This window comes from Entamoeba invadens (assembly GCF_000330505.1).
Source record: "Entamoeba invadens IP1 unplaced genomic scaffold scaff_1105074726403, whole genome shotgun sequence".
Taxonomy (NCBI): Eukaryota; Evosea; order Mastigamoebida; family Endamoebidae; genus Entamoeba; species Entamoeba invadens.
Genome location: NW_004440309.1, coordinates 44,620 through 68,769, shown reverse-complemented (window position 1 = coordinate 68,769; position 24,150 = coordinate 44,620). Strand labels below are relative to the sequence as shown.

General features: G+C 33.5%; 9 protein-coding genes across 9 annotated transcripts; 4 read left to right on the top strand and 5 right to left on the bottom strand.

Moving 5' to 3' along the window:
- Positions 1 to 3,727: 3,727 nt before the first annotated feature.
- Positions 3,728 to 4,099, top strand: EIN_389940 (hypothetical protein; the record flags this gene model as incomplete). The annotated part of the gene is made up of 1 exon (XM_004256132.1): positions 3,728 to 4,099. The coding sequence occupies one exon, from the start codon at positions 3,728 to 3,730 to the stop codon at positions 4,097 to 4,099; it is 372 nt and encodes a 123-aa protein (XP_004256180.1).
- Positions 4,100 to 4,785: 686 nt separating this feature from the next.
- Positions 4,786 to 8,505, top strand: EIN_389930 (structural maintenance of chromosome protein, putative; the record flags this gene model as incomplete). Its single annotated transcript, XM_004256131.1, has 2 exons — positions 4,786 to 4,879; positions 4,931 to 8,505. The coding sequence occupies 2 exons, from the start codon at positions 4,786 to 4,788 to the stop codon at positions 8,503 to 8,505; spliced, it is 3,669 nt and encodes a 1,222-aa protein (XP_004256179.1).
- Positions 8,506 to 8,580: 75 nt separating this feature from the next.
- On the bottom strand, positions 8,581 to 12,726 carry EIN_389920 (DNA-directed RNA polymerase III subunit RPC1, putative; the record flags this gene model as incomplete). The annotated part of the gene is made up of 1 exon (XM_004256130.1): positions 8,581 to 12,726. One exon carries the CDS (start codon positions 12,724 to 12,726, stop codon positions 8,581 to 8,583), a length of 4,146 nt encoding a protein of 1,381 aa, XP_004256178.1.
- Positions 12,727 to 13,103: 377 nt separating this feature from the next.
- On the bottom strand, positions 13,104 to 14,621 carry EIN_389910 (hypothetical protein; the record flags this gene model as incomplete). Its single annotated transcript, XM_004256129.1, has 2 exons — positions 13,104 to 13,619; positions 13,698 to 14,621. The coding sequence occupies 2 exons, from the start codon at positions 14,619 to 14,621 to the stop codon at positions 13,104 to 13,106; spliced, it is 1,440 nt and encodes a 479-aa protein (XP_004256177.1).
- Positions 14,622 to 17,215: 2,594 nt separating this feature from the next.
- Positions 17,216 to 17,863, top strand: EIN_389900 (hypothetical protein; the record flags this gene model as incomplete). Its single annotated transcript, XM_004256128.1, has 1 exon — positions 17,216 to 17,863. The coding sequence occupies one exon, from the start codon at positions 17,216 to 17,218 to the stop codon at positions 17,861 to 17,863; it is 648 nt and encodes a 215-aa protein (XP_004256176.1).
- Positions 17,864 to 18,283: 420 nt separating this feature from the next.
- On the bottom strand, positions 18,284 to 19,891 carry EIN_389890 (hypothetical protein; the record flags this gene model as incomplete). The annotated part of the gene is made up of 2 exons (XM_004256127.1): positions 18,284 to 18,640; positions 18,782 to 19,891. The coding sequence occupies 2 exons, from the start codon at positions 19,889 to 19,891 to the stop codon at positions 18,284 to 18,286; spliced, it is 1,467 nt and encodes a 488-aa protein (XP_004256175.1).
- A 568-nt stretch (positions 19,892 to 20,459) lies between these two features.
- EIN_389880 (hypothetical protein) lies at positions 20,460 to 21,608 on the top strand (the record flags this gene model as incomplete). Its single annotated transcript, XM_004256126.1, has 1 exon — positions 20,460 to 21,608. The coding sequence occupies one exon, from the start codon at positions 20,460 to 20,462 to the stop codon at positions 21,606 to 21,608; it is 1,149 nt and encodes a 382-aa protein (XP_004256174.1).
- A 391-nt stretch (positions 21,609 to 21,999) lies between these two features.
- EIN_389870 (hypothetical protein) lies at positions 22,000 to 22,719 on the bottom strand (the record flags this gene model as incomplete). The annotated part of the gene is made up of 1 exon (XM_004256125.1): positions 22,000 to 22,719. The coding sequence occupies one exon, from the start codon at positions 22,717 to 22,719 to the stop codon at positions 22,000 to 22,002; it is 720 nt and encodes a 239-aa protein (XP_004256173.1).
- Positions 22,720 to 23,512: 793 nt separating this feature from the next.
- Positions 23,513 to 23,989, bottom strand: EIN_389860 (hypothetical protein; the record flags this gene model as incomplete). Its single annotated transcript, XM_004256124.1, has 1 exon — positions 23,513 to 23,989. The coding sequence occupies one exon, from the start codon at positions 23,987 to 23,989 to the stop codon at positions 23,513 to 23,515; it is 477 nt and encodes a 158-aa protein (XP_004256172.1).
- Positions 23,990 to 24,150: the final 161 nt, after the last annotated feature.

The window sequence follows — 24,150 nt, the reverse complement described above, 5'->3', positions numbered from 1 at the left end:
TATAATATATGTATTTTACAAATTATGTTTTAATCAAAGATACAAATGTTTTATATTATTTTTTATATGTCTTCAATTAATATATATATAATATAATTATATATATATTCAAGCTATTAGCTAATGACAAAATAATATCAATTGTAACAGATAAATTAAATGATGTATTTCATTACACATGTCATAAAACGTTTAAACATCTTAAAATATAAAATATAGTCTCAAAATTAAATACCAGTGATAAATTTTATTTGTAAAAACAGAACATAAACAATTTTCATTAAATAATATAAAGATTTTTCAAATATCGCTCTTTTGTTTTTTGTGTGTTATTCAAATAACGTTTTAAGAACAATACTCTGAAAAATTATGTTATTATCTTTTAATTCTGTCTTATATCTTTTTCAATAATATTATTTATCTAATTAATGATTTTAGTTAAATTGTTGTTTAATTCTACTCAACAAAAATAATTCTCTGTTTATTGTCAATATTGTTTTAACTGTATGTTTTAAAAATGATTAAAAACACAATCAATTAATAAATAAAATGTGTATAATTAAAAAGCAATTTTTAAAATCAATTAAGAAAACCAAAAATTATTGTTTTTTTGTCATTTTTGTTTAAAGTCTTCGTTTCTAAATTTTATAAAAATATTATTACACATAATAATTATTATTATATATGATACAATATACTGAACATAAACAAATATATTGTTTTCAACTCAAAAAATTGTCTGTTTTAATGATCTAAATTAATTGTGTGGTATTTTATGTTCCGGTCTTAAATTACTTGTTTACACATGAAAATATTAAAAAGTTTTGATATTTAATCATCCAATCTTAAAATTGAAGATTGATGATAAAATCAATTGTTTAATTTTTGTTGTAATAAAATTATAATGATTATTTTTTGAATGATTTTCAACTATCATTAGGAAATGTTTATATATGTTTTACATATTGATAATTATGAAAGTGTTAATATTAAATCACTTGATAAACACAAGTGTGATTTTAATAGATAATATTTTTTTGTGTGTAATCATTTTTAAATAACATATCACAACATTTATAAATTAAAGACCAACAGAAAAAAGTCGTACAGCAAGAAAATAGTCGTACACTTGTGATTTTAGTATCAAACAAACTAAAAAATCTGGATTGTTTTTTCACTTATAGAATTTGACTAAACAATCAGGAAAAAAATTGGGTTTTGAAAAAATAATAACCCGACTTTATAAAGAAAAATAATATAAAACAACTTGTACGACTATTTTCTAATGTACTACAATTTTGTGGTGCTCTTTATTATTAAATTTTTATACATGAATACTCGTTTTCAAATGTATTTGGATTTAAATAAAAATAATGAATTTGTTTAAACAATTATTGTTAATAATTTGTGTTACTTAATGAGTTTTTAATTAAAAAAAAGTGTGGTAATAATCAAAACAAAGTATATCAAAGGTTGGTATTTTTTTAATATTTTTATATGACAAAGTTTCGAAAAAAACCTAATTCTACAATTCATCATATGTTCATTTGTTTCTGTATCAACGAATGGTGATTAAAAATTAAATCAATATTTTTATATGTAAAATATTTTCTAATTTAATATGATTACAAAAATATATTTTGAAATAATGCATTATTTAAAGGAAAATATCTTTGTTTGTAACTTATAACAATTATCAACACCATATTATCCAATAAATAGAAGACAAACTTTAATTAAATAAACAAATTGAATAAAGTTTGTCAAATATGTACATGTTCTTAAACTGAAAAGAAAATTCTTTATTTTAAAAAAACAAAACAATTGTTACCATTAAAAAACAGAGTAAAAAATTTGTTGTTTTACGATCTTAATTGTCTGTAATAAACATCATGATATTTGATAAGACATATTAGTGTGGAATTGATTTTTGATCACAAATAACGATGTTTGTTTTTTGGTATGATATCATTAAATAAGTTGTTCTTTTAAAAAAGTATTTTTCTATATTTTACACATTTCATTTTTTATTTGACATTTATTTTTTAAAAAGTCTTTAATCTTTTTTAATTAAATTGATCTTTTTTCCTCTTTGTTTTTTATTCCAATTCTAATTTTATTTTTTTTTCTTTTGCATTTTCCATTATTTTTTTTCTGCCAAATATTTTTAAATCAACCAACCCGCAAAAAACGGGAAATATTTTTTTTCATTAAAAAAATTTTCTTTGGGTATTTTTTCCCGCCTCTTTACATTAACAAAATTAAAAACAAGTTTTTTCATATAAAAATCCGCAGTTTTGGGCTCAATAGCTTATTTTGGGACACCCTGCTATATCATACAGTTAGATTGTCATTATAATTTTATTTGTCATTTTTTCAATTTAAAAAACAATAAAAAATAAAAATGAAAAAAAATTAAAATATTTTTTCATTAGAATTACCCCCGTCATAGTGTGCCGGTATTAAAAAACAATTTTTTATGAAACTCAATATCAAGTGTAAATGTAAAATTAATGTTTTTAGTTTTATTAATGTTAAAGTTTAAATTACACAATGATAAAGATTAAACTATAATAAATAAATAAATAATAGAAAAGTTAAATAAGTTTTTGATGATGGTTTGGTCACTCTGCCTAAAGCAAAAATATTATAGTTAATTTATAATTAAAGTAAATTATTTTATAGTTTGATATAAAAAAATTACAACTAAAAACATTACAATACATTTCAGTTTATATTTATTAAAATATTTTTAATTTATTAAATATTAACTACAGTTGGGTCATTAAATCTTAGCCCAGGAAATTAACCTTAGCCCAAAGAAAAACCAATTTATTTCTATTGTTATATTAAAATAATAAACTATACCTAAATAAAAGTCAATGTTCTAAAATATTTGTTTTTTTAGTAAAAACCCGTGTTTTTAAAGAAAAATATAGTAATTTCTTTGGGCTAAAGTACATTTCCCGGGCTAAGGTTCATTTTCCGTACTGTAATATTTATAAATATTAGTCTTTCATAAGGCAAAGTTTCACATAAGGCAGAATTACCATACAATATTTATTATTTTTTATTATTCTTGAAATCTAAATTAAAATAATTTTATGATGTTTTACTTTTTTGTTTTTTTGATTATATTTAGAATATTATTTACATTTTAGTGTGATGTACGGGATAATCCACCATATAATAAAGCGAACTAAAATTGTAAATGAACTCAAAATATTTGTTTTCTTTTTTTTAGTTTATAAAAATATATATTCCAAATAATCCCGAAATTTGATTTATATTAATAGTAATAATTCGAATAATTTGTGAACAATAATTTAATCCCCGAAGATGTGCCAAAACGGGATGAAAGTTGTACGGAAAAACAATGAAAAAAAAATAAAAAAACACTTTAAAAAAAGATTTGCTCAAAATAATTCGAAATGCTTCTTGGTACGGAATTTTTTGCAGGAATAGAAAAAACCAAGAAAAAAAACGAAAAAGAAAGAAAAGATTGTGATGGAAGCCTTCATTAAATAATTACCAAAATATTTGAGAGATACCCCCCATTGATCAGCCATACAATGTCCAGAGGAGTGGGCACTATAGTAAAAAAACGAAAAAAAACAATGAAATTCATAATTTCAATATGAAAAAAAGTAATGAAATTTTTTTTTGGTTTTCAACATTTCGAGGTTCACTTTCCTATAAAAACGAACTTGAGATCTTCAAAGTAATTATGATGTCGGCGTTCACGCCAGTCAGTCCTAAGAACTACCAACAAATCGACTCTCTCTACATGACGCCAAACACTCTTATCAGGAAAAGTCCAGTCAGTAGTGAACTCACTCTACTGACTGGAAGACGATATCGGCAGAGTGAATTGGCAAATCAAATCTCTTCGATCCAACGGGAAGTGTTAGACATCTCTCAAAATTTGGACCAAGACACTTCTGGTTCACAAACGTACGAACAGTCTGTTAACAGACTCTGTTACTTACAAGCCATTCTTAAACAAAAACAGAAACACCTTCTTCGACTCCAAAAAAATGTTGTTGTTCAAAAATCCATCAGATCAAAAAAGAGAAACTTGCTCCTCAAGGAAAATTGAAGTGTTTATAGCTTGACACATTGTCTCGCCTTCTTCATAGTTACTTTTATTAATTATTATTTTTATTAAACGTTATTGTTTAAGAGTGACGAGAATTTTTGATTTCTCAAAATTTTTTAAATTTTATAATTAAATTGTTTGGTTTATTTTTATTTTTAATAATATGAATAATATTTCTACAAGCAAAATTGACAAAAACGTAACAATTTCGCAATTATTAAAAACATTTTGATTGTTTTGGAAAGCCAAAAATAATTTGATAGTAATAATTATATTAAAATTATATTATTTATTATAATTAATTTACAATTTTTGTTATTTATTATTTTTTAAAATAAAACTAAATTATTATTAAAAATTAAATTAAATAAAAACTATATTTTAAACAATAATAATACTTTTATTATTTTTATTTTTATAATAATTATTATAAAGGACTTCCTTTCTTTTTATTAATATTAATTAATCAACAATTATTATTAATTTCATAATGAATGAAATGTTTTTTTTATAAATAGTTTTTATTTGACAAAAAAAAATCATTTCAAAAAAAGTGGAAAAACAATAATAAAAACATTTTTATATCCCGAAAAACAAGATTTTTTGATTCTTTCACAATCTTCATTTTTTTCTCTTTTTTGAACGAGAAAAAGAAAGAAAAACTCAACTTAAAAATATAAGGGAGCATGGTGTTTATTAAGAAAATCCTTTTAAAGGGATTCAAGAGTTACCAAGAACAACTTGACTTTGACGACTTTGATCCCCATTATAATATAGTTGGTTTGTTATTTCCATGAGTTATGTAATACTTATCAATTATTAATAATCCAGTTGGCAAGAACGGTTCCGGCAAATCGAACTTTTACGACGCAATCCGGTTTGTCCTTTGTGACGAAAAGTTTGGGAACCTTCGTGCTGGCGATCGACAATTTTTGCTTCACGAAGGGAGTGGGGAGAGTGTAGTTTCCGCGTACGTTGAAGTCATTTTTGATAATAGCGATCGTCGCTTTATGGTCGAAAAGGATGAAGTATCAGTGAAGCGGTGTATTGGTCTTCAGAAAGATGAGTACTTTCTTAATGACAAAAAGGTGAAGAAGGAAGAAGTTATGAATCTTCTAGAGAGTGCTGGGTTTAGTCGTTCGAATCCATATTACATAGTGCAGCAGAATCGCGTGAATTCCCTTGCGATGATGAAAGACTCCGAACGCCTTGATTTACTTCGAGAAATAGCAGGTACTCGTGTGTACGATGAGAGACGTGAAGAGAGTTTTAGCATGTTAAAAGAGAACGCCAACAAAATAGATCAGATTGAGGAAGTCATGAATTACATCAAGGAGAGACTAACCGAACTCAAAGACGAGCAACAAGAACTCGATGAATACGAGAAGTTGGATAAACAGCGGAAAGGCATTGAGCGAGCATTAGTCGTGAAAAAGATCAACTCATTAAACACCGAATTAGAGAAGAATGAAAACGACAGAAAGAAACAACAACGAAAAATGGAGGGGGACAGAGAAGGCGAACTCCGCGAAGTGAAACGAGCACGAGAGGCGTTAACTGAAGAAGTTTCTATATTAGAACAAAAGAGGACAATCATGTCTTCTCAAGCAGAAGATGCGGCAAAGATGAAAGAAGAAGCTGATGAACTTGTTCGATGCGGAAAGGAGTTAACTGCCCTTCAAAATGAGTTGAATCACCAAAAACAAAGAGCAGAAGACTTGAAAGGAAAGATTTCTGGCATCAATGCGGAGGAAAAGGACTTGAATGACACACTACTTGAAAAACAAAGAAACATGTCAAAAGCTCAAGCGCTTGTCGACGAGTTTTACAACAAAATTGGGAGGAAAGCAAAGTACTCGAGTGATGAAGAGTACAAGAACGCAATTCAAAATGAAATCGACGAGCTCCAAAAATTTGTGACAAACAAAGAAGAGGAGATGAAGAAGATGAAACAAGAAATTGTGGAATTAAAAACAACAAACATGACACAAAGCCAAAAGGAAATACAAGGAGTCTTTGTAGTCAAACGGAAGATGGACGAATTGAGGAAGAGAAAAGACGATTTGACTGTGAAAAAGAGACTTGTCGACTCGAAGATCGTGACCTTTGAAAACACACGACAGACAATGACAAAAGACTTGTTCAACCTTTATAAACGAGCTGAAAGCAGTCGAATCAAGAAGCAGATCACAATCGCCGAGTTTTTGAAGAACTACGCCGACGAGAAACGCATGAATGAAAGTACTACAAAGTACTTTGGGATGGTTGCCGAGAACATTACATGCAAAGATGAATTGTACACTGCAGTTGAGGCAATTGGAGGGAATGGGCTGTTTTACTGTCTTGTGGATACGGACGAGACTGCGATGAAATTGATCGAAGTGTTGGATGAGAAGAAAATTGGACGGATGTCGTTCATCCCACTGAACCAAGTGAGGGACAAAGACGAGATGGAGAATTCCAGTCGTTCTGAAAATGGGGAGGGTTCTGAGAATGAGACGAACAAACGACTTATAATCAAAGAACTGGAGTTTTCTGATGAAATTCGAAAGGGTGTGCAGTTTGTGTTTGGTAATGCGATACTCTGTAACACCGCTGAGGAGGCTATGGAGTATCAAAAAGAGCACAAGAATCGATGTGTAACGATAGACGGGGATGTGTTAAGTGGGAAAGGAGTAGTAACTGGTGGGTATCAAGGTGAAGGGTCACTCATGGTCCTTCGTCTTATTGCGGAGACCAAGGTCAAAATGATTGAATTAGAAAAGGACTTTTTGGGAACGGAGAATGAAAAGAAATTGATTGAAAAGCAACAAAATGAAGTGTTAACGGAGATGGAAAAGATGAGTACGGCGATGGCTGAAGAGGAAGTATTGTATGAACGACAACGGATGGAGAGAATGATTGAAATGAAGAAGGCTGATCGGGTGCGAGAGGCTATTCGACAGAAAGAGAAAAGTGTTGAAGATGCCGACAAGATGATATCGATGAATTCGCAAAAGATACTTCTACTTGAACAAGAGATGAAGGAGAAGAGTACTGTTGATAGAAACACGATAGAAGAAGCCAAAACCGACTTAAAAGAGAAGACGAATGAAGTCTTGGAGTTAGAAAAGAAGCGCACTGAAATTGAGAACCGACGACAAGTACTTAGAAATGAGTATCAATTCCAAGTGCTGCAGAAAATTAGTGAAATTGAAAAGAGAATGAATGGCATTAAAGGCGGTGGAGATACGGGTGATGTTGAAAAGTACAAACAGATGGTCAAGAAGAGCATCAGTGACTTGGAAGAGATCACGAAGGAGATTGAAACAAAAGTCAAAGAGCAACGAGAGCTTGAGATCAAAGAAAGAGCACTTGAGGTGGCTAAGAGTAAAGAAGAGAAGGAGGATATGGACCGAGAAAAGAAACTTACGCGGCTCTTTGAAAAGCGGACTGTTCTCGAGTCGAAGAAAGGGGAGTGTGAAAAGCGTCTGGAGGATATTGGGAAGATCTATGACATCATTGACGAGAATGAACTTGACTTGGACGACCAATTAGAAGAGACGATGAAGAAGTTGAAAGGGTATCGCCATGTGAATAAGAAAGCGAGAGACCAGTATAAAGGGTTTATTGAACAACAGGAGGGTTTGATGGATAGGAAGAATGAGATAGTCGACACACAACAAACGATCTATGACTTGATCGAGTCACTGGACGAGAAAAAGGAAGAAGCGATTGAAAGAACGTTCAAGGGAGTGTCGAAAGGGTTCTCTGAGATTTTCACGAAACTTGTCCCCCTTGGCAAAGCAAGTCTTGTCATGTTGAAGAAACCAATCGAAGAGTTAGATGAGAAGGAACGACTCGCACTTGGTGCGTTCACGCAGTCGCAAACGATGACTGCGACAAACAACACGAATACGGAATCGACACAAATCCCCATCAAAAAAAGGAAGGAAAAAACAGAAGTGTACAGTGGCATATCCCTGCGAGTCATTTTCCCTGCGTTTGGAGGCGACGCGAAAACGATTCAACAACTCTCTGGTGGTCAAAAAACGGTTGTTGCGCTGTCGCTCATCTTTGCTATTCAACGGTGCGACCCAGCGCCTTTTTATTTGTTTGATGAGATTGATTCCAATTTGGATAATGTGTATAGAACAGCCGTTGCGCAACTGATCACCGAACAGTCGAAAGAGGCACAATACGTTGTTACTACATTTAGACCGGAGTTAATAGGTCCGGCTAAGAAATGGTATGAAATCAAACACCAAAATAAGGTGTCTTCCATTTCAGTGGTGACGAAAGAAGATGCACTCGATGTTATAAAGGAAGACGAAATTAATAGGAGCGCCGTTTCGACGCCATTCCAAACGCCACTGCAGACCCCTAAACAACCCGAGAGCTCGGAACAACTCACCCCAAATGTCTAAGCAAATTTGATTTGATTGCGTTGCTTTGTTTCTTCAGAAAAGAATAAAACATAAAACTAGTTAAGAAAAAATCAATCAAAAGAGTGGGTCATACTTCTTGTAGAATACAATAGGCTTGGGTGGGTCGTACATAATCGACATAAGTCCGGTACCTAACCCTACTTGGTTTCCAACAATGATACTCTCTGAAACACCAGCAATGTCGTTTTGTCGGGAGTGCACCGCAGCGTCAAACAAATGGTCGTTAGTTCTTTCAAATGAAGCGAATGTAAACACCGAGTCTTTCATTTTTGATATGCCGTACCGTGTGATCCCAAGAATGACCCCTTTGAATGTCATCAAATCGGACAACAAGAGCAAGTGTCTGATATCAATCGATAGACCATAAGCATCCATGACGTTCTTAATTTCTGAGATAATGGTCGACCTCGCAGCTTCAATCCCAAGCACTTTCTCGACAACCATAATGTGATTGCATGTGGTACTCTCTCCAATAACACCAGCAACGCCCATCACTTTCAGCAGCTCACTGCCTTCGACCAACAACTCAAACCCAATTTTGCTCTTGTTAATCACAGCTCTCCCAGTGCCTTCTATCCCACACACAATGATTTCCAAAAGTTGGTTCCTTAAAGCATTCAACGAGAACAACAGCGACGTGTTCACTTTGTCAACATACACTCGCAGCTTATCAACATTCCTCACTAAAACTTGTTTCTCTTTCAATTTGAGACCCCGCGTGTTCAACAAAATGTCGTGGACTTTCTCTGCACTACATTCAAGTTGCAACTGTTTGATCGTCTCAAAGTCAAGTTTGATCGACACGTACGCCTCCGCCGGCTTAAATACAATCTTCACCGACTTCGCTATTTCTTTCAATTTGGTCGCTTCAATTCTTCCTTTCACAATACGAGCCGAAGTCACATCTTTTGAGTTGACAAGCTTTGCTGTCACAATCGGGGTTTGGATCTTCTTACTTGCATTAATAATTTCCTTAATACGAGGAACACCAAGTGCAATATTCATCGAGGCAACGCCCGCAAAGTGGAACGTTTTCAAGACCATCTGTGTGGACGGTTCACCCATGGACTGACCAGCAAGGGCGCCCACTGGGGTCCCCGGTTCGCAGATATTTCTCAGCCCCTTTTGTTCGCACACTTTGACAAACTTCTTCATCGTGTCGACAGTAATTCCACACAACCCATCCCTCACACTCTTTTCCGAGTAATGAGTGTATACCTCACTCATCTCACTCTTCTTTTTCTCCATAAACACATCAAGTTGCGATTTCCACAAATCGGTGACTATTTGAACACCGGTGAGCGCTTCTTTGTAATAAGAATCAAAGGTTTTGGGGGTGATGTACAAGTCTTCGGTCTTCTGGTGTTGTTGTAAATTAGCTAAAACCGACTCGTAGTTGATGGGATCGATATCACACTCGACTTTCAAAGGGTCCAACCCATCATCACCATATTTGAACTCAATCACCGTCATCCCCGCACTTCGAACCGTCCCATCATAATGGACATGCAAGTCTTCCAACGCCTTCATCAGTCTTCTCTGCATATATCCGGTCTCGGCAGTCTTCACAGCAGAATCTACAAGACCTTCTCTCCCACCCATAGTGTGGAAAAAGAATTCGGTCGCATTGAGCCCCGTGAAGAACGAGTTTTTGACAAACCCCTTGGCCTGTGGCGTTCTCGAGTGTAACGGAAAGTGTGGCAAACTCCTCGATATGAACCCATCAGAAACTCGTCCTCCATTCACAGTCTGTTGCCCGACACACGCAATCATCTGCGAAATGTTAATCACCGACCCTTTACTCCCACAAAGCGCCATAACCAACGGCGAATTGTCACATCGCAACTCGTCAATGCACCTCTTCCCAGCTCGTTCTCTGACTTGTGACAACTCGGAGTTCAGCAACGCTTCAAGTGTTTGCTCTGGCGTTGAACCCGGTTGAATCTCTTGTTTCCCGTCATTATAACTCTTAATGAACTGATCACACTTTGCATACCCCTCGCCAACTAACTCTTCTTTCATTCGTGTTAATGACAATGACGGAGTGACGTCACTAATCCCAATGGAGAATCCGTAGTCCCCCAAAAATCTCGCACAGAAGCGCGAAATGTGCGCCATCATCTTTGCACTGTCGAGAAGTCCGTAGTCCCGCAATATCAAGTGGAACAGTCCACTCTTGTTCCCAGACCCTATAATCGCTTTGTCGATTTGTCCACACACCAATTGACTATGTTTGAAGCAGATCCACCCATCTTTCATACACATCCATTTCCCCTCTTTACTGTAATTCTTGCTTGGCGCATCAAGACAAATGTCCACCCCAAAATTCGGATTTGGTCGCAACGCAAGGCCGTACAACTGTTTGCCAGTCCACAACTTCTTCGGTTTCAAATACGCCGGTGTCGGCAATCGGATCTCGACACCAGCGTTGTGGAACCAACATGACCACAGCATCATCTCTTCTTCGGTCACAACAAAGTCTTTCGCCGTTAACAAGAATGACACTGTCAAGAAATCCTGAGTCTCTGCAATGATCATCTGTCCTGTTCTTGGCGTTTGTAAGTTCTTTGCAGAGTGCATCAACATCAAACATTCAGCACGCGCTTCTTCTGTTTGTGGGACGTGCAAGTTCATTTCATCGCCATCGAAATCTGCATTATACGGCGTACACACACACTCATTGAATCTCATAGTTCTCCACGGTAAGACCTTAGCAATGTGACACATAATTGAGATTCGATGGAGTGACGGCTGTCGGTTGAAGAGCACAATATCCCCATCTTCTAAATGTCTTTCAACAATCTCTCCAATCCGCAGTTCCTTCGCAAACTTTTCTCTCATCTCGGGCTTGATCATCATGGATCGTCTGTTGCCATCAATCATAATAATCCCATTACACCCAGGATATGTGTCTGGACCATTTCTTACCAACTGACGCATCTTCTCAATATTATACCGCGTGACTCTCTCGGGGTATGTCAGTGTGATTGCCATCAACTGAGGTACTCCAAGTTGTTCCACGTCCAAATTGGGATCGGGGGAAATGACAGTTCTTCCCGAAAAGTCGACTCTTTTCCCCAATAAGTTCCCTCTAAATCGACCGTGTTTCCCTTTCAGTCGTTGACACAACGATCGCAACGGTTTCCCTTTCTCCTCACACATCGGCAAATCAGAGTTAATGATCAACGACACCGCAACAGTCAGTTGATCCCACGCCTCATAAAATTGATATGGGGAATATCCCTTCTCCATTAAAGCAATGATCTTCGTGTTACACTCGACTACTTCTTTCAATTGCGTTGTTAAATCATCCTCATTCGATGCATTCCCACCATCCATCGAGACGGACGGCCTTATAGTTAATGGCGGGACAGGCACAGAAGTCAATATCAATTTCTCTGGCGGTGCGTCCGGTGAGAAATCCATCGCCTCGATATCTTCTCTAACCAACGACTTGAATATATTCAACACTCTCAACGGGTCCAAGTCCTCCTGTGCGTTCCCAAGAAACGCGCCAATTTCCTTGTCCATCTTAATACTTTCATCAAACCCGTCGTAAAACTCGTTCATCTCATTCAAATTGGGATCTTTGTGATACTTGTCATGCACCAATTTGATGTTGCCATATTTCCTCACACTTCCATTGATAGCGTTACAGTGCGGACACCCATTGTAGTGTTTTCTGCATTGAACTATGAGCGCACGGACCAACATCGTCCTCTGAATGGTATCCGTCGTTTTGTTTCTCATTCGTTTCAAGTAGTATTCCCGCTCCTCGTCAGTCAACAACAGTCTATTACAGTTCTTGCAGACACATTGCAACACTTGAATGATCGGGCGGAAGAATCCGATATGGAACACCGGAAGCGCTAAATTGATCTCTCCAAAGTGCCCGCAACACTCGTCGACATTCTTCCCGCATGTCTTGCATGTGTTCACAGAATCACACACTCCCAGTCTTCGATCCAAAACTCCATCCGGATTCGGTTGTCTCGACCCAATAACAAACAAGTTCGGTTGGTTCACTTCAAACTCTCCAATGCGGTTCATCTGTGTCTTATCAAACATCGTAAATTGGATCGTTGTGATTTTGCTCGGACGTTCAGACCCTCCGATAAATGGGATATCTTCCTTCTCTATCGAAATCTTGCCGTTCGACTTCCCCTTGAAGTCTCGGCGTTTTCCCTTTTCCTCGGTCATCTCTGATTTTTCAGTTTTCCTCGTAACAGACTTGTTTACTCACATCTTTTTTTCTTATTGTTTTAATAATTGTTTTACTATTTATTTGATTACTATAGAAAAAAGATTGTTGAGTCTTTTCACTCAAGCCACAAATAACATTTTTTATAACAAAAAAGGGTTGGCATTTTTCTTTTTCTCAAGTTTTTCCTTTTTCATATACTATTGTGTATAGTTTATACTAGTATAAGTGTTCATTATGAAAAAAAACTATTCAATAGTAGATTTTATTAGTAAATCGTCTCACCAAACTACATTCTTAGATACAACTATACATATAGAATTTGTTATACATTGACAAACTATATAATAAATTTAACTACAAATATAGGATTTGTCTATTCCTTTGGTTTGATTTCTTCGCCAATACTCCTTCCCAGTGCGGGTGTTGGTATTTGGCTTTCGGAGCTGAACTTCATTGACAGTGGTTTGTCTTCTGGGGTGAATTTAATGACGACGTCATCGGGGAAAATCTCGATTGGTTCGAGTGACGCTTGCGAGTCGATTTCAGCAGCAGACGTGTTTTTAGTTTCCCTCAACGAGTCTCTTTTGGCAGACTTTGTTGGGTTCTGACAGACAACCAGTTTTTGAGGTTTTTCACTTTTCATTCGCCCAAGACCAACAGCTTCTCCACCACCAAACAATGAAGAAGAATACATGGGAATAATACTAGAAAGATCTTCTGTCTCTTCTATTCTCTTTTTAATTTTAAAAGCTATAACGGTACCATGATCACATTTCCCGGGATAACGTACCGGGTCGATCGGCAAACGCTCACCAGGCTTTGTCTCTAAATACCGCCGCGACGCTTGTGTCGTTCCGACAACGTACTCACTCATCTTCTCAATAAAATTCTACGTGTCATTTTATATTTCTTCTATTATTATAATAAATTAAACTAGAAATTATAGTAGTTCAAAAAAGAAACAAACGGAGATTGACTGCGAAGTGTTAAAGAAGGAATAAACAAGATTTTCCGTCCACTTTTTCTTTTTTTCTAAAAAGTTGGGGCATTCCCTTGCAGCTTCCCAATCTTGGCAAAACAAGCCCAGTTCACTTGGACAATTCCCCAAAAACGAAGGATTGAAATTGTCAACAAAACCGTCGGTTGCCACGAGAAAAACGTCATTCTTTTCGCAGTGCGTCAAAGTCAAAGACGCGTTTCGGAGATCGGGAAAGTTTTTATCAACAAAGGGACCGATCCGTCCACCGCAATCTGTGGCCTCTTTCAGGCTTGTTTTTGAGTCACTGACAACTTGACAAGCGCGAGATTGAGATTTCGAGATTATAAAGGCGGAACAATCGCCTATAGATAGCGTCAAAATAACGGGCAAATTTGTCATTGTAAACGCAACGACCGAAAGAAGGACTGTTGTTGTGCCAATGCAAAACGTTTCAGGGCTCTTTTCAATGATAGAGAAGTGGCCCATGACGACGGAGTCTACCATTACCTCTGCGACGTCTGTTGTCGTCTTACATTTGTCAATGTTTTCAATCATCGACTTTGTTATGGTATTCACTGCATTCTCCGACGCAGAAAAGACGTTTGTGCCCAACCCACACCCATCAGCTATGACAACTATCATCACGTCTTTGTACATCACTGCTTTAGCTTTGTCGCATATTGGATTGCCTATTTTCTTGCCGTTACGAAATGGGTAAGTTGAGAGTGAAGTATACGACAACGTGTCGGTAGAAAAGATTGGGTATAAGGACGGCGGAGGGGTTGTATCAATAACTTCAATTGGTCGTTCCATTTTGGTAAATTTGAGTGGTATTTTTTCAAGGGCATTCAGTTTTTCGCCAAACGCCTCTTTAAATTGTTTTTGTGTTTTCGTTTGGTCAGACTTTTTCATGCGTCTTGTGTTTTCTGTATTTTTGTGATTTGAATAAAATCAGTTCTTTTATGATAGTTAAATTCAAATAATATAATTAGTTAAGTTGTATTCAATTAATAATATAATTACTATATTATACAAAATTGGATATAGTTTTATAAGTAAATGTATTCAACTTAACTAAATAAATAAGTCTGTTCAAACTTAACACTTAAAATAACCCCCTTATTTTTGTTTTGGCCTGTTTTTACGGGGATATTAATCAAATTTTTGATGATTTTCCTTTTTTGGCTTGTGTATTGTTTATACACATAGTATAAACTCTAAAAAAACGGAAATTTATTTAATAAACTCGAGATTTCCCGATTTTTAGATCACTTAAATTTTGTTCAATGTTATTTAAAGTGTTAAACTGGTGGTTAAAACACAAATTAAATATTCAGTTCAATGATTTCATAATTCAAAACAATAATCATCATAAAAATTTAAAAATGGTGAATATTAGCTATTTTATAGTTAACTTATAGCTAAAATAAAACGTGATTTATGTCTAATAACAAATTAATAGTTTTTATAAAAGTTATATTGACAACCAATTGTCAATGTTTTTTATAAAGTATCTTTGTTTTGGTATATAAATATTTTATTAATAATAAGTATATTATAATATATTTAATTAAAAACGTGTAATAAATTTATAATATTATTTTTACTATTAATAACTAAAAACAAAAAAACAAGAAAATTCCTAATAATTTAACTTTTATTAATGTCTAAAATAAAAATAAAAAAATAATCGTTAATGCCAAGAAGTTATTTTAGTAAAAAATATCAAACAATTTGAAAGACCATAAGGACTGATAATCATCAACGAGTAGTTTTTTCAATGTTTTTGCTTAATTATAAATAACTATTCATTTATAATTTCATATATTAAAGATAATAAAATAATCAATAATAATGTGATTTTAACTGCATGGTTGGGTAAATAATTAAAAGGTGTTTCTATTTTATAATAGTTTTTTACTTCATCTATATTTATTGTGATGAGAAATTAAAAATGATAGACAATTTACTATATGCTTTGCTAAAGTTTTGATTATATTATTTGATAACTATTATCATCAGTAAAATAGTAGTTTTTTTATTAATAAGTTATACCAAATTAAAAAAATGCCATTATCAAAAGCGATTTGACTAAAAAAAGGGATAACAAATAAATTAAAAAGCTTTTTACAAAAAAAAGTCATGGCAGTTTTTTTGTTCGAAAAAGTTGAAAAGAAAACAAATTTATAATTTAATTTAGAGTAAATTTTACGTAAAAAACGGCTACAATTCGGGATCTTTTTTGTTGCACCTTTATTCAATACCTTATACTAAGAACAGAAGATTATTCCTCATCATCTGCAATCTGAAAATTATGAGTGAAAATATAAATAAATAGATTTATAAGTTAAAAGAAGAGTGCACATAAGTTCAAACTAAAATGAACAAATCGTCATTAATTTACTTTTTCCAAGTTATTATTTTCATTTTCATGTAATTTTTAATTTGTATTGATGCAGTTTTAGAATTGAAATAATCACAATGATTAAACTTGTATCGTATTTGGTTCCATTAACCATTAATTATAAAATAATTATTATGTTTATTCTAATAAACTCAAAAAATAAGTGTAATCTATAACCCTGTGTTGGCAATTTGAATTTACTATATACACGATAGAATTTTCAACTAAAAAATCCAATTGCTTTTGTAATTGTTGTTTAAAAATATATTGTGAAAAAGGAAATTGAAAAATCCATTTATATAACTCAAGCAACCCTTTTTCGAAATCTATTTCGATCGTAAACTGGATTATTCAAATTTCCCGTTTCTTTCCAAATTTCACAGTTACAACTTACTGCACCTTTTTTCAATATAATCTCCAAACTTTACTCTTATAAATAGAACACCCTAATGCAATATCTGTGTCAAAAGTATCAAATTACACGACTGAAATTTAACGAAGTGGTATTATTATGTTCCACATGCCGTTCGAAACTTATAAACAAAGTGAGAAAAGAAAAAGTATGAAAAATATATTTACTCTTTACCAAAATAAACTGCAGTGCTGGCCTTTTTCTCTCCATTTCTGTGTTTTCATACTACAAAGTAAGCCAAATAATGATGTTAATAAGGTAATGAAAATCCATCAACACTTAAGTAAATAAAAGTGTGAAATATAAATAGGGATCTTCCGTCGCTCGAAATACCCATTTAAAAAAATGCAAAAAATTTGATATTTTTGGTCGAGCAAACAAACTGACCATATTGAAACACGGCCATATCAGCTTAAAGATCAGGAAATCGAGAATGTTCTTCTTCAAACACAACAAACCGACTATGTCCAATATATTTTTGGTTAACTTCCATCGTTTTTGTACGGAATTTTCCTCTGTTGTCGAGGGACAAGACGGTGGTGTTTGGGAAAAAACCCAAATCAAGTGAGAGCCACTCAAAGGAAGAAAAATGGGTAGAATGGAAGAGGAAAGAATAACAAACACCACGATGACGAGCACTACATTCTTAGCACTGCTATTTGAGAGAACGAACTCAAAAACTTCTATACAATGCAGTCTCTTGCAAGTCATACTCAAACGTTTCGTCCTTTCAAAAAGGCCACCAAAAAGGTGACTGAGACAAAAGAAAAAATCCATTGGAGTGATCCCAAGTACACTGCAAAGAAGAGAGAAAACAAATCTTTTGAAGCTTATCAACAAGCCGTTCTCTTATCTTTTTTAAATCAATACTGTTCAATAACAATTGAAAAAAGAAGACGACAACCAACGGTGACCACGAGTATCCCTAATATAAAATCCTTACGATTCGAAGCCGAAGAAATCGATGTCGCAAGACTTGCTGAGGAGCGGTGTAGTCAAACATTCGACGAAAAACACTTCACAGGCAAGAATCAACAAACGGCAACACGACGTGTTCAAAAGAACAAGCGGATTTTCATCCACAATTTTTTACTCGATGTCTTAGTCGAAAAGGGCTTCTTTTTTAACTCCAAAATGTCGAAGAAAAGTAAACGGGGCTTTCAACTCGAGCGCCTCAAACATGTTTTCTTTAACAATCAATTCATAATGGGTAAGAAGGAAATAGAAACCGTTGGCGAACAAGTTAACACCATTTTATGTAAACTCGTCACAGACACAGTTTCCGTCGTCACTATAGAAAAAAACGACCCAAGACTGATGTTGACAAAAACTTTTTAAACTCGTGCACAATGTTCATAGTTGTGTTCGGATGGCACTTCCTACAGCGGTGTCACTCCACTTTCCGCACTAATTTATCTTGTTGTTTTCTGCTCTTTTCTTATTTCTTCTATGATAATTAATTAACATCATTTTTTAATTTACCATTTCTTTTGATTTTTGCTTTTATTTATAAACAAAAAAGAGCTCGTTAATTTGGTGTTAATATTGTAATAATATTATCAATTATAATTATTTATTATAGTACTATTATAATAAATAGTATTAAATAGTAAATTACATGTAATATTATTATTATAATATTATTATAGTATTATTATAGTAACAATAAGAATGTTACTATAAGATTACTATAATGAATAAAGAATGAATGTTATAATAGAACTATTGTCCAAACCAAATGAAACCAAAAACAAAGAGTTAGCACTGCATCAATAAGAAGTCATTTCGACTTCTAAACAGATTGCAGTCACAATAATTTTTATTGAGAAGGCCGAACAAATCTCCAGATACGATCCAAAATCCGCCGTACGGCCACAATATGAAGGAGAGAATGAACGTGAATGTCAAAAACCACTGGTTGAATCGGATCATCATCCCCGGGGTCTTCTTCGACTTGTAACAGAACTTCACAAGTTTGACTTTGTCACATGCATATTCAATAGCAAACGATAACGCACCAATTAACATCAAAATGGGTGAAGTCGTAGAACCAACTAAGACATTAAACTGTCTGAAGTAGATTTCAAAATACTCACTTTCAATTTCAAATTGTGCCTAAAAGTTAGTACGTTGCTATATAAATATAGTAATATTATTATTATTATAAATATATTATATTATTATAGTAATATTATAATATATAATATTACTATATTATATATTATAAAAATTCTATATTTCCATTACACCACAAACCTCAATATCAGTCTCATCGAAGTTCTGTTTCCAACAAGGCAACAAGCACTTCGCGAGTTTTATTTGGAGTTTTTTCAACACGGGGAACTTGTGCTGTATGAATGGCATTAACAAGCCGAAGAAATTTGTGAGGACCAAATCGGTCAAGACGACGGTGAAGAATGTTGATCCAGCGGACGCGAGTGGACATCCTTTATCGAAGTTAGTTAATCGATTTGTGATATAAATTGACATGACCAAGAAAATTTTACCGATGAAATATTTGATGGTTCTTCCGGTGACGTAACCGATATATTTTCTATGTTTTTCGATCATTGAGACCAACTTTGCGATGACGCGAAGTATTTGATAGAATATGTAGAGTAGCACAGACACTAAAATATCATAAAACGAGAACAGTGGGACGTTGATCTTTTGTAATTGATCGTCGACGAACTTTTGAATTTTGTCTTGTTCGGGTTTGAAGTAAATAACGACGACAAGAACGCCACAAAAGAATAAGGTGAAGAGCATGAAGATCACATATGAAAGGACTTTAAACGACTTCCGATTGATCCACGACGACTTCCCTTTCTGAAGCATTGACCCATCTTTGTCCCGTTCCGATGGCATTGATATCATGTTGACAAAGTCCTTGTCGATTTCCATTAAAATCTTTTCCTTCTCGTATTCCCTCTTGACGATATTTCGCCGGGAGAGGTAGTAATATAACCCTTGTCCTAAACACACAATGAAAAAGAGGATGTTAGTGATGAAAAAGAAGTAATAATTGAACGCACCAGAACCATACGCTTCGATGTATAATATCGACATCGGATTGGTCGTGACTGATGCATATTCACTCTGTACCGTCCACACAAACACCATCCCAACACCTATAATTAAATCAGAGAGCATCACGTAATACAAAAAGTCAAAATAGAGCGATACTCCCAACCCAAAATTTTGGCGAAGCACAAAATTCGTCGTGAAAACACTTAATGGCTTGTTCTTCTTTTTCGAGTCCTCAGCAAGTTGTTGGGGGTCTGTAAGCTGCGGTTGCACATTATCAGAAACTGAGATATCCCCTATCGGGTATGCAGTCGGCGTCAGTTCCACTGCGTCAGTCATTGTTTTTTGTTTCTTTTGAGTTGTGCTTTTTCGATAGTTATCACATAATAATTTGCAAGTGTTTAATTTTATTATTAATATTATTAAAAATACAATAAAATATAGTTTTCTATTCTTACATCTCCATTTATTGTTGAATTGAATAGACACAAGAGGAATATGAGTGGTATTCTATTTTCAAGTTTTCAGTATAATTACTTAACTATAATTATCTGGTTTAAAATAATTCAAATAGTATTTATGTTTTAGTATTTTTGTAATTAAAGTACTATAAGTTTTTTTTAATAAATTATGAAAAACATAATGAAACTCTGATTTCAACTGCAAATAAATGTTATATATAACATTATTGGGAATTAAAAATGTTATTCGAACCCCACCATAATTGAATTAAAAGAAAAAGAATAAAGAAGAAAAGGTGGGAAGGGGACAGAACGTTGGAACATTTAAAGCATAAAAAAACGGGAGAGAACTACTGGAAAGACTGAATTTCCCAAGTAAAAAGATGAGCAAGAAGATTTCCATCCAACTCTAAAATTCCAAGAACTGAAAAATTGGGTTTAAGACAATGAAAGTCAATAAGGCTTTACTTCAACAAATCCATGTGTTGTGTGGGATGCTTCTCTTTGGTACGGGTAGTAGCGTCACGATGAAATTGCAACTTGAAATGGAGTGTACTGGATATGACAACGTCTCGCACACCTTCGATAAGCCGATCTTCCAGTCGATCATTATGTTTCTCTCGATGTCACTCTGTTTCTTTATCGAGAAGCTCATTGAGTTGTACCAACGCCGAACAGCGAAAGGTGGCGAGTACGCACAAATGAGTGATTCTGAACAAACGGAGTCGCCGTCTGTCTTTGTCATCTTAATTCCAACAACATTCGACTTAGTAGCGTCGACCATTATGACTTTTGGGTTGATATATACGCCAGCTTCTGTATTCCAAATGTTAAGAGGTTCTATGATCATCTTCTCGTCGATTCTTTCTCGTATATTCATTGGCAAGAAAGTGAGATGGGGACAATTACTTGGTATCTTTATTTCTGTTGTTGCGCTGATTATGGTGGGTATTTCGGCGATATCAGGAGGCTCCTCTGGATTGAATGAAACCACTGGCCTTCAAACGTTCTATGGAATTTGCCTTATTCTTATCGCTCAATTCATCCAAGCCGGTCAAATCGTTGCCGAAGAGTTTTTCATGAAAAACATGTCATTGCCTCCTCTTAAGGTTGTCGCGTTCGAAGGCATTTTCGGTGTCATTGAAACAGTTTGTGTCATGTGCCCACTCGGGTTTTTCTTGCCGGGGTCAGACTACAGCACCATGACACACAACTCCCTTGAGAACACTTACGACTCATTCATCTGTATGTTTAACTCGTGGGGTATTATTGGTATCATGATCATCTTTGCTATTGCTGTCCTTGGTCTCAACGCGTATGGTATGATGGTTACTAAGTATTTCAACGCAGTCAACAGAACCATTTTTGAAAGTGTGAGAACAGCGTGTGTGTGGGTAGTAATGGTTATCATCGAATTCTGTTGGAAAGGACACGGTGAGGAACTCACATGGTGGTCAATTTTGGAATTGGCCGGTTTTATTGTGCTCTTCTTCTCGTCTCTTATCTATAACAGAATCATCAAAATCCCATTCATTGAGAAATACGATCTTATCATTGATGAGGATGAAAAGCAGAAACAAGCCAAGAATAATTGATTTTTTGCATTGATTGTTGTATTGTGTTTTATCATCTTCTAGACATTTTTATTATTTTATTATAATTTCTGTATATAATAATAATAATAATAATAATAATAATAATAATAATAATAATAATAATAATAATAATAATATATTATAATAATATAATATTATTTAAATTATAATTCATTTTTATTATTCAAATTCTTAATTTGATAATAGTTTTATAAGCTAATTCAAATAGATTATTATAAACAACTAAAATTATCTATTTGATGTGTTATTCATTAATAGATTTCTACTGATATAAAAGAATCAAAGAAGATATTATATTGAATCTATTCAAATAGTTTAAGTGTTGAAAAATTCATAAAACACACACTTTCATTTAAACAAAATGATTGACTTAACTCCATACTAACGCACAGACTCTAGACACCGTAAAAGTATTTGGGAAGTGCATTCCAACAATTTCGTCGACGTTATCAATCCCATTGTAGAACAGTGGCATCTTATTTGAGATGAATGAATTTCGTGTTGCCCCGACATAAAACCCGCAATGTGAACCAACGACAAATTCTTCGTTATCATCCGAATACATTTTTAAAGAGTACATTGTGTCTTTTTTAGTATACTTTTTAGGCTTGAGAACACTTTTCCCAGCCAGACAGAATAAGAAGAACCCGGGGTCTTTTGTTACATAAAAGCCATATCCCGTCTTTTCGGAGTTAGGGATGACTGCAGAAGAGAAAGAACCAAAGACGTTGCCGTTGTTTGTTTCGACAACAATCATCACATTGTTCTTGTTTTGAATGACATTATTAATTGTATGTGAAGTGAAGCCATCCTTGATTGAATCGTATACCACTTCATACTTCTCCTTTTCAGTAAACTTCTTCAAATCGTCTGTGAATGGTTCAAATGTTTTTTGAGCAATGAGTTCATCATAAGGTGGGATGTTAGTCATATGTATAGTTATATCAGATATTTGCTTTTGCAGGTCTTTCTGTGTGATTTCATTATGAATCACCCGACTTGAAATCAGTGACAAATTCGTTTCTATTTGAGTGACTTTGTTTTTTAATTGAGAAAGCTGGTCGTAAAGCTCTTCCTTTTTGGAGGGCATTAACTACTTTTCAAGTATTTATTCAATTCATTGAATTAGTTAAAGTTAGACAAAAGTTTCATCAAAACTAGTATCTTTTGTAAAAATTATTATTAAAATTTAATTAAAAGGTACTTTTGTCTAACCATGAATTCAATCATAAATTGACTATTATGCCAAAAAAGCTCAAAATAGAGGAAAGTGGTAGTTTTTTAGATAGTAAAACTAATGGTTTTATTAACTAAAATATGTATTTATATTATTAGAAATGTTTTTGTATTTTAATCAATAATGGCAGTTAGTTTATTAAGTTAATATATACTATTGATCGAATTAAATGAATAAAAACAAACTTCAAGAGGGAATATAACCGTTTCTATTTCTGTTTTTGGTTCATCGTTTTTATTTCTTGTATGAGAAATTTAGGATAAATAGTTTTAATTGAGTTGAATTGTAATTATATAATTAGTTTATTATAAAACTAATATCTTTATAGTTTCATTTTATTAATTCATTAACTACATTTTTGTAATGAAAAATTGCCGAATGAAAAAAATGGTGTTTTATCTTGAAAAACAAATAAAACTGTATTTCCAATAAAACGCCATTGTTATTTTAATAAAAAGTATTATAAATTAATTATAATATAGGTTTGTACATTTTAAAGTATTTATTAATATATTACTAGACAACAACTATAATAATGGGGTAAATCATTATAATTAATTAAATATATTAAGTAATAATACAATACAAAAAAAAACAAATGATATAATAATAATTTCATAAACTATAAATAACCCATACGAGAAAATCACCAAGAGGTGAGGAGAAGTGATTTTTCTGTTACAGCCGCGTTTACAGTCTCCGAGACCTGTAGAGTGTCAGAAAGCAATGCGAAAATTTTGTCATTCACCTCCATTTGTTCGTTTTCGACTTCCATCTTTTGTTTTGAATCGTTGAGAGTGCTGACACAAATTTCATGAACTGTTTTGCTTAAGTTGGAAATATTGAGTTTTTCAACAAGGGGAACCATTGAGTTATGAATTTTGTTTTCTCTTTTTGATTCGCGAATGTGTTTATTTAAATCACTACAATAACTTTCATGTGTGATACAATATGCCATAATCGAAGATTTGAGTTGATATTTCATATACAAAAAAAGATGGTGAAGCGTTTTTTGATCTTTAACAAAAGAAAAAAGACGTTTAAATTGTTCTTCGGGGACTAAAGCATTCACTGTGTCAATCACAATCGGCTCTATCAAATCCATTTCTCGGATTGTTGTCATTCTCTCTTTTTATCTAGATTTTTGTTTTTTATTCTGTTTTTCAAATTACTTTTTTATTTTTCTCTTTTTGGGTTTTTTCAAATATAACTAAATTATTTAATAATTTAAAATAATAATTATTTTCATCATTTTTTTAATTTATATGTTTATTAACAATTTTA